Source organism: Cryptomeria japonica, chromosome 1, assembly GCF_030272615.1.
Source record: "Cryptomeria japonica chromosome 1, Sugi_1.0, whole genome shotgun sequence".
NCBI classification, from domain to species: Eukaryota; Viridiplantae; Streptophyta; class Pinopsida; order Cupressales; family Cupressaceae; genus Cryptomeria; species Cryptomeria japonica.
Window position 1 is genome coordinate 633,137,928 of NC_081405.1, and position 9,885 is coordinate 633,147,812.

At 33.0% G+C, this 9,885-nt stretch overlaps 1 protein-coding gene and 1 pseudogene across 1 annotated transcript; both read left to right on the forward strand.

Annotated features, from left to right (window-relative positions):
- The first annotated feature begins 6,194 nt into the window (after positions 1-6,194).
- LOC131042509 (agamous-like MADS-box protein AGL80) lies at positions 6,195-8,391 on the forward strand. Its single transcript, XM_057975824.2, has 4 exons — positions 6,195-6,354; positions 6,458-7,517; positions 7,672-7,729; positions 7,866-8,391. The coding sequence occupies exons 1-3, from the start codon at positions 6,343-6,345 to the stop codon at positions 7,683-7,685; spliced, it is 1,086 nt and encodes a 361-aa protein (XP_057831807.1). The 5' UTR covers positions 6,195-6,342; the 3' UTR covers positions 7,686-7,729; positions 7,866-8,391.
- Positions 8,392-9,147: 756 nt separating this feature from the next.
- Positions 9,148-9,679, forward strand: LOC131042512 (ubiquitin-ribosomal protein eS31 fusion protein-like; annotated as a pseudogene).
- The last annotated feature ends 206 nt before the right edge of the window (positions 9,680-9,885 follow it).

Genomic DNA, 9,885 nt, shown 5'->3' on the forward strand with positions numbered 1-9,885 from the left:
ATTATTAGCTAATAAAAGATAACTCCAACACCCCCCCTTAAGATGAACTTTGGGAATAGCTAAAAAACAACTAAGGACTAAAAAAACATGTAAAAAATGCAGGAAAGCAACAATGGGTCCCAACAACTAGGCTTGATGAGGTACCCAAGTACAATAAAATCTCTGTAAAGTGGAGAAAAAGGAGAAAAACCTGTGGGAACAAAACTCCTCTCCAAGAAGAGATGATAGCTCAAGTGAAGGACTAAAAAGCCTCCAAATAAGAGTGTTCCAGAAGATATGAACAAAAAGAAGAGAATGAAGAACACCATTGAAGCATGAAATAGCTGCAAACACTGTCAAATAGTAACTGCTGATCTAAAGAACCTCCACTGAAATAGAACATGACCAGGTAGAGAAGATTGTAATCTGCATGAGTGCCCTCAAATGACACTACTCGGATCAGATGCCAAACAAAGACAAACAACCAAACTCGAAGATACAGATGGCATGAAACACCAAATCCTGAAGAGCTGATCAATTGAACCAAGGAAGCATTAGAACCAACAGGCAAACCTCCCCATAATGTTGAAAAGAGAGAGGGACAGGTACACTGAAAAGAACAACCAATAAGAACTGCATGATGAAAAACCAGGAACATTGAAGGTGCAGAGAAAGTACATAATGTCATGGAAGGAACACTCACTTGACACACATCATGAGGATAATGTCATGGAAGGAACACTCATGTGACAAAGGTAGATGGCAAACAAAGACAAACATCAACCCCCCCATGACACTTTATAAGTAGTGCATGTACAGTAAGGCACAAGATGTGCAAGATTCCAAGTATACAATACATGATGACACTTTATCTTAGTGTGTTTGCATAAATAAAATGATACAATGATCATAAGAGACAAAAGACTGGAAACAAAAAGAACAACCAAATACAAGACATCCTACTCAAAGAGAGAGATCCCAAGACCTGAAACATTCAAGATATTCACTTAAGTGCTGAAAAGCAAAAAAATGAATAAAATATACTTGGAGCAGAATCTGGAAAGAAAAAATTATATGAATGGAAATAATACAGAACAAGTTTTCCAATGATATAAGGTTTTCGAAAAATAGAATTCAGATGCTCAAGTTATGTCTCCTGGAGTGCAAAAAAAGAACTTCTGGCTTTGACAACAAAAAACACCATCAAAAAAGAAAAATCAGAAGATCAAACCTCCAGATCTGAAGAGAGCTCGAAAAGAGCTTTCCGACGATATAAAGTTTTTGAAAAAGCGCCTCTGTATGACCAAAAGAAAAAAAACCCCTCTTTTAGGACATAATGAGGGTAAAAAATAAAATATATATATATATATATATATATATATATATATATATATATATATATATATATATATATATATATATATATATATATATATATATATATATATATATATATATACTAAAATTTTATGATGCATTTGCAGGTACAGTCGTATGGTTTTTTGTGCCTTGAAAAATGTGCAAATAAAAAATCATGACCTAGATGCTTGTCATCGAAAATATGCAAATTATATATCAAAATCCATGGAATCAGCCTTCTAAATCTAACTATAAGGTCCGTTTGGCACCAAAATTTACCAAAAAAATCAGCTACCCCTAGAAATGGAAAAAAACAACTGCACAAACACCCAAATACACAGATCTGAAGAACAAGGCCCAAAATCTCTCATGAAGAAAACAGGGGCGTGCAGATCTGGAGCTCTGATACCATATTGGATTTGAGGAAAAATCAACTCTACAACTCCCAAAGATCACCTGCATGCAAACCTGTCACAGAAGGAGAAAAGGAAAAAAGCTATGGAGGCCAAAATTCAAAGATCTAGAAAAAAAAAAGTTATATTGGTTGTGCAAGAAGAATGCAATTCAATAATTACAGTTGCTATGAAAATACGAAGAGAGAATCTTTATAAAAGGATACTCGAAACCCTAAAGGAGAAAATCCTAAAGAATTATAAGATTCCTAAGTTTAGCTTAAGCATGGAGTATAATAGACTAATAATTAAATAAATAATTATTAACTAATAAAAGATAACTCCAACAATATGTATATGTATATGTGTGTGTGTGTGTGTGTGTGCACATACATATACATATAGTGTGTGTATGTCTATATTTATGCATGCATTCATGTATGTATGTATATGTACATACATACATACATACATACATACACACATACATATGTGTGTGTGTGTGCGCATGCGCATGCACATGCACATACACATATAGTACATACACACATGCATGCATGTATACATACATACATACATACATACATTAATGCAAATATTTATATTTTAATCACATGTAAGATTAACATTGAATGATTGCTATGAGACATGTATTCAAATTTATAGCATAACTAAAAGCGTGAAATTTAATAATATTATTCATTCAAAAGAGGACCTTTAGTTTCTACTAAGAATACTTGTTGATAGGACCTATAGACTTCAATTCTATCTAGGCAAAAGACACTAATGCTAAGTACCACAATTTCATATAGCGTGCTTAGATTTGGTCAAACTTGAAGTTGTAGCAAGACTTGCACTTTAATAGCTTGAAATGAAGTTGGCATTAAGAATAATCACCAATGAATAACAAAACACACATAATCTTGCACCTTGCCAACAACAAATCAACTAATGTACCTAGCCATACCAAGTTAAAATGGGTGTCTTTGGGGTATGTGATTAAAGGTCTACATTCTTCAACCAACAAGCTAAATAACATTATTTGTCTTATTTTCTTTTCCAAAATTACTATTGCTAATATCAATTTACTAGTCCCAACGATTATTTATAAAATCTAAGATTATTGATTTTAAAGTACATGTATATACTTAATTAACTTAGATTAACCTTTAGAACAATTTTGCATTACTTATATATCTATATGAATAGTGATTTTTAACCATTATCTAGAGAGTTAGAGTGTGGGATGGACACATAACTAACTAAATATACATTAATTAACTTAGATTAACCTTTAGAACAATTTTGCATTACTTATATATCTATATGAATAGTGATTTTTAACCACTATCTAGAGAGTTAGAATGTGGGATGGACACATAAATAACTAAGTAGATAGATAACAAAATGATATAAAAATATTATCATTAAAACTTCTACTTTAGGAGTTATTACATTGAGTGTTAACCTAGATGATAAAAAGGGGGCAAAAGTATTTGATGCAATGACTATGAAATAAAGTGAAAAAAGAAAAACCATTTATTTTTAAATAAAAAGACATAAAATTTAAACTCTATTCATTGTTTCCACATCTTTTCCACATTCTTCCCATAGTATAGAAGGAATCCTAATTTATCATTTTAAGTTTCAAAATTAGCATATAAGTGTATAATATTTGAATAAAACAAAAAAATTATGAAATTATAGTAATGCATTTTGAAAAGTAAAATTAAAAGTTACATACAAACAATATATTATCTTTAAAAAATAGATTTTTTTTTAATATCTGAAAAATATACAATCTTTTTTTAGTTGTTTTTAGTAAAATATACTCATTCATAAATATATTTATACATTTTTATTTAAAAAAATAATATTCATTATTTTATATTTTATTTATGATTAATTTTATATTTTATTACATACAAACAATATATTATCAAAAAAATTAAGATTTTTTTAAAATATTTGAAAAATACATAATGCCATTTTTTTAAATTAAAATATACTCAATCATATATATATATTTTAATTTTAAAATGTACTGTTTATTAATTCCTATTTTATCTATGGCCTGTTCATGGGCTTTCTAGGGTTAATCTTAGTGATGATGGGGGCTCAAACAGTGTCTGGGTTAAGCTGGAGCAGGGGTGGGTCAAAGTAAACTTTGATGGGGCATCAAGAGGCAATCTGAGTATTTCAAGTGCAGGTTGCGTCGCTTGTGATGCAAAGGGGAATGTTTTAATTAAAGGAGTTCAAAGGTTCCAAGATGGTACTAATAATGAGGTGGAGGCACAAGCATCCTTGCTTGTAGTTGAGTTGGCTAGAAATTTGAACATTTCGAAGGTACACTTAGAAGGAGATTCCAAAATTGTAGTTGATGCAATCTCAAAGGGTTCTTCTCCTAGTTGGCGTATTAGCAAATTCATTTCAATTATCTGCTCAAAGTTAAGGGCTTTCGAAGATTTTCGAATATCTCATATTAAAAGGGCAGGAAATGGGGTGGTGGATTTTTTGTCCAATGTGGCATGTGAGCTGAACCCTTTTGTAACTTGTTGGTGGGGTAGTGCAGATGAGGAAGTACATTGGTTTGCTTAGTTGGCAACTAACGATTGTGATCTTAATGATTGAAGTGATGTTGAGAGTACTTGGCACCAATTTTTGTGAAGTGCGTCTGGAGAATGATCTCTTTTTGTAAGTTGAAATCATGTTTGGAGTTTTAAGTGAATATCGTTGGACGAGTATGTTTAAACTCTTACATGCAAGTACGAGTCATTAATGTGCCTTCTTTATTCATCCCTTTGGAAAGCATGCAAACTCTGTCACCTTGGTTGAGAAGGGTAGCAGGCAATGGTACCTCATATCAATGGGGATTGAATGGGTATTATTTTGAATGCCTTTGGTTTATGTGGATTCAATTGCGGCCTTCTCAATATTTCGGTAGGCGTTGGGTAAACTTAATTACTGGTAAAGGTGGTGTAGGTGATTACCTTGCCGATATAGGAAGAAATGGAAGCAAATTTTACCTTGAAAACAAAGAAGCAACTTTGTCCATTTCTTGGACCTGTCTCAGAGAGGAGGCTAAATGGGATGTTTCTGTTCAAAGATGAAAGGCTGGTGAAGTGTGTGAAGAGGCTATTGGGGGAATCTATTGGAGTGGTGGAGCATCACTATAGAACCAACATGGATGTGTGCTCTCTTATATTGGGGATTGGAGTTGGAGAATTTTGTGGAGTCGGTGAAAAGGTGATGAATGTTGATGTCTCAGAGGAGTACCAATTGGGAATGGAGTCGATTCTTGAGTGGGCAGTCCCTGGTGTTGGTTTTGACTTATGTGAAGGCATTGTGAATTTTCACTAGGTAGTTGGGGTAAATTTCATCCCTTTTGTGAGGTGGCAAGATGATGAGACTAAGGCATGATTCAAAGGGGAGGCGCACATTGGCAGGGATGCCCTAAAGGTGTTTGTGGACTTAATGGAGGTGGAAGTGGCCCTGTAATAGACCATTGAGGAAGCGAGAGTGATGGAAGGTGATTGACGAAGGACAAGAAAAAGGAAGTGGGCGAATGAACCCTAGTTTTTTCTCCGGGTTGTTTTCAGTTCTTCTTTGTTTAATGGTGATCTTTCTTGGTTTTGGTCTATGGGGGTTAATCCCTGTTAGTGTTTTAGTTTTTGACAAACTGTGAAAAAATGTATATACTTCGCTGTATCGAGCAATTTTTGTAAGCTCGAAGACATTGTATATTTTTTGAGGGTTGGTGGTGCATGGGTGGTTGCGGTAGGTGGTTTTGGATTGTAGGGTGGTTTAGATGAGTGGTTTTCTAGATAATTTTTGGTGGATGGTTTGGTGTTCTCTTTTAGTCATTTTGTGAACTTCCCGTTTAATTAATAAAAAATTACTATTACCGATCAAAAAAACAATCCTATTTTATCTATGATTACATTTTTATTTTATTACTTACAAACAATATATTACAAAAAACAATTAAGAATTTTTTTAAAATATTTAAAAAATACATAATCTCTTTTTTTATAAATAAAAAAACAATACCTCTTTTTAATAAAATATACTCAATCATATATGTATTTATACATTTTAATTTTAAAAAATATATATAACTAATTTTTTTTATATAATCACACAATTATATCTTAAGATTTACTCATTATAAATTATATTTATAATAAATTATTAAAAATTATAAAATATAATCTAATCTTATCTTTATAATTTAGATTTGAAATTCATAAATCTGATTTTCTCAAATGTAATGAATTATAAAATAACCTTTCCTTTCTTTTTCCTATTTAAGAACAAACTGACAATGTATTCAAAATTTTGGAGCCAATTTTAAAACTAGTGAAATTGTTAATATTTATCTATTTTTTCTTTCCATTTTGAAAAGTAGATAACTTGAGTTATATTTCTTTCTATAAATTACATTACAGAAGTATATCTCTGAATTGCAGAGTTCTAAATGAGAGTGGTTCTGATTGAAGAAGAATATAACTCTCTGAATTGCAGAGTTCAGAATAAGAGTGTGTTTTGATTGAAGAGGAATATAACTGTCTGCAATATTTGAGTCAGATTTAATCCACAAGAAAGATCTCTGATGGATGCTTGGGTGAGTACTAGATTTTCTTTTATATTGATCTTTCCAGCTTTATTTGAATGCCATTATATAATTTTATATAATACTTTTGTTGTCCTTCCTTTTTTGTTCAAAGAAAATGGGTCGGGCCAGGATTCCCATGAAGTTGATTTCTAAAGATGCTTCAAGGAATTTGACATTTTTGAAGAGGAAGAAAGGATTGAAAAAGAAGGTTGAAGAGTTGAGTATTCTTTGTGGAGTGGATGCCTGCATGGTCTGCTTTGGGCCTAAGGCACACCAACAAATATCTCAAGAGCAGCATGTTGATGTATGGCCTGATATGTCCGAAGCTCTAGAGGTCATTGAGAGATACAGAAGGCTTCCTAAGGAAGAACAAGACAAGAAGAAGCTTGATAATTCCAGTTTCTTACAACAGAGGATAAATAAACTCAAGTTTGAATTGGACATGAAGAAGAAGGAGAATGGATATCTTGAGATGGGCATGAAGTATCCTTGCTGGGATAACTGTTTGAATGATCTCAGTGTTGAAAAGCTCAGGGACTTGATTAAGTATATAGATGTCAAGCTAGAAACGATTGGTGATAGAATAAATTTTCTTACAAGAACAGAGCGTGAGATTTTTTGTACTGTTGGTGCTGAAAACAATGGAGTTCCATCCAAAGAGATGGAATATATTGTTAGGCAGCCATTAATGGAACCATATCATTCTCCAACTTATCAGAACGAAGAGAGAATGAGTTTAACAACTGGTCGTTTACAACCCTATTTAAAGAGGGAAGGACATTTCTCCAGAAACCCTCTTGCAACAACAATGATTGATTATTCCTCCAAGGCCAATCCCAATATTCTCAGAGCAATGGAGGACTATCAATATGCAGGTGACTATCAATATGCAGGTAATCCCTGGACTCACAACATTAACAACAGTAAAGATAAGATGAAAATAACTGCTATGGACAATTTTCAGCATGATAGAATTATCCAAGATGCTAGTCAGGAATACCCTATAATCTCTAATCATGTTCACTCCAATGTTAGTTTGTTACGAAACTATTCAGACCAATGGATAGCATGTTGCACTATCTTTTCTCCTTGTCCTAAACATTCTACTATGGGTTCCAATGGATCACAAACTGCAACAATTTCATCAAGAATTGGGGAGAGTAAAATAGAAAGTAAGCAATATTATCTTTATTTTGAAAGTTTATAAAAATAAAACCCAAAACTTCTATTCAGATTACAGTATTTATTTGTTTGGTGAGTAATAGTTCGGTGGTTTGAAACTCATGAATTTGTAAATAAATTGCCTTATTCATTTTTTATTTTTAGGTGGGTCATCCTAAAACTCTTGGAGCTTTGATTTTCACCTTCGAGAACAAAATATAAGGTAGCAGAGATCTCATTTTCATGGTTTTAGTTAAAATTTACATAGATATATACATGAATTGTGATGCTTATAGCAGTAATAAGTAGAAAATTCTATTGATTAAAACTCAGTAAATTATTTGTGTTTCAATGTGCAGATGCATTTGCTGCTGTTTGAATGTGCATGAATTGGCAGAAGGCATTTCTCAAAAATTTTGGAGCCATGATTTAGGGTGAGGAAGTATGGAGGTTACAGTGGTATTGAAATTGTAGATTTTGTGGAGGCCTTTGTCTCTTCTGAAGAATTGGTGAAAGGCATTTTTCAAAAATTCTAGAGCTATGGTTGTAGGATGAGGAAATATGGAGGCTACGATGGTCTTGACATTGCAGAAGGCTTTGGCTCTTTTGTGCAGGCACATGTCCTCTGTATGCAATATTTAAGTATTTATTTATGCAGGGTTTAGGGTTGTAGTATCATGTTTCCTCGAAGAGGTTTTATTGCAGGTACATCAATTTAAAAGGGTTCTGTTGACATTGTGGTGTAGGTTCTAGACCTCTAAAATTTCAAAGACAGTTCTAATGACTAATCCTTAGCTTGTTCTATTTTGTGAACCTTTTTAAAACTCTCACTCTTTATTTTATAGGGCTTCTAAGCTTCTAGACAAGCTGTGTCTGAAATTTTTTCTTAAGAAACTGTAAAGTAGATTTTTTTTGTATTAGTTATTGCTGGTATTCAAATCATTGTTAGGAGAATATCTTCAATTTTAACTTCTTTTTTTCCTTCTAAGAACAGTGGATGAAATACAAAGTGTTGTTAAAATTTCTTTCTGGAATGTTTCTCTGGGGATGGCAATGTACAAATTAGATTATTTTATCTAATGGTAAGCCTCACGTGTTATTTAGATTACTGTATGATTATGTATTCATTCTCATAAATGATTTGGTAACAAGAGCTACAATGGGAAATTTCAGATTTCTGTCTACTGTCTTTGCTGTTATCATGTTTAATATGTATATTCGGTTTTCTGTTATCTGTTGTGAGGGACGTACAGGATGTGCTTGTATTGATCATTAAGAAACATGGTTTAGTAAGAGAATACCTTGGTTTGCAACAGATTAAATGTGGCCATGAATATTTCCCGTCTTTATATTGGTATTTCATGTCTTGCTAAAGAGAATTTAAAACTATTTCTAAATTTTTGTACATACAAGTTATGCTTGCACATCTTACCTTCATTCGGTTGATTGGCCATTTTCTGATGAAATGTTTTTAGTGATTTCCAAAATCTTAGTCGCTGCCATAAATATTTCCTCATATACCACCGTGTAATCTCCAAAGCCATTCTGTAGATTGCCTGGAGCTGCTGGCTTAGCTAGTGACCTCAGGTACAAACTCAGTTATCATCAACAATGTGTTTTCTGGAGTGTGACAACTTCAAGATGTAGATATTCATGAAAAATTTGACTGCTAAGATAATAACCCTAGAGCAGAATCCTCTTGATACAATTGACAATGTGAAGGAAAAAAGCCAGGATAAGGAGGATATTCCTCCTGATCAGCAGAAGCTAATCTTTGCTGGGAAGCAATTAGAGGATGGCAAAACACTGGTGGATTACAGTATTCAGAAGGAGTCCACCCTTCATCTAGTCCTTCGCTTCAGGGGTAAAGCCAAGTTGCCAACTATCATTGTCATTTTTAATGATGTCTGTGCTCACTTATGCTTGCAGAAGGACACAGTTCAAGCAGTTTCAAGCTTTGTATTTCAGAACTGGTTGCCACCGCTTTTTGGCTGTTTTACAATTGTACAAGGTGGACAAATCTGGTAAGGTGCAGAGTCTCAGGAAGAAATGCCCTAATCAGGAGTGTGGAGCTGAGGCTTTCATGGTTAACCGCATTGACAAGCATTACTGTGGCAAGTATGTTTTGACTTATGTCTATCAGAAAGCTAGGATTTAAGATAATTTTAAATTTTTGGCTAATTTGAGTTTAGAGATGAAAAAGGGCTTCTTAGCATTTTCACATCAAATGCTGGGGTTTTAAATTGTCAAGATCGATAAGAATTTTTGTATCAGGGATTTAGATTTTATTTATGCAATCGGTATTTATCAATCATTATACTGGATTCATGAAAATCTGTCATATTATTTGTTAAAATTAATAGACTGATCTGTTTTATC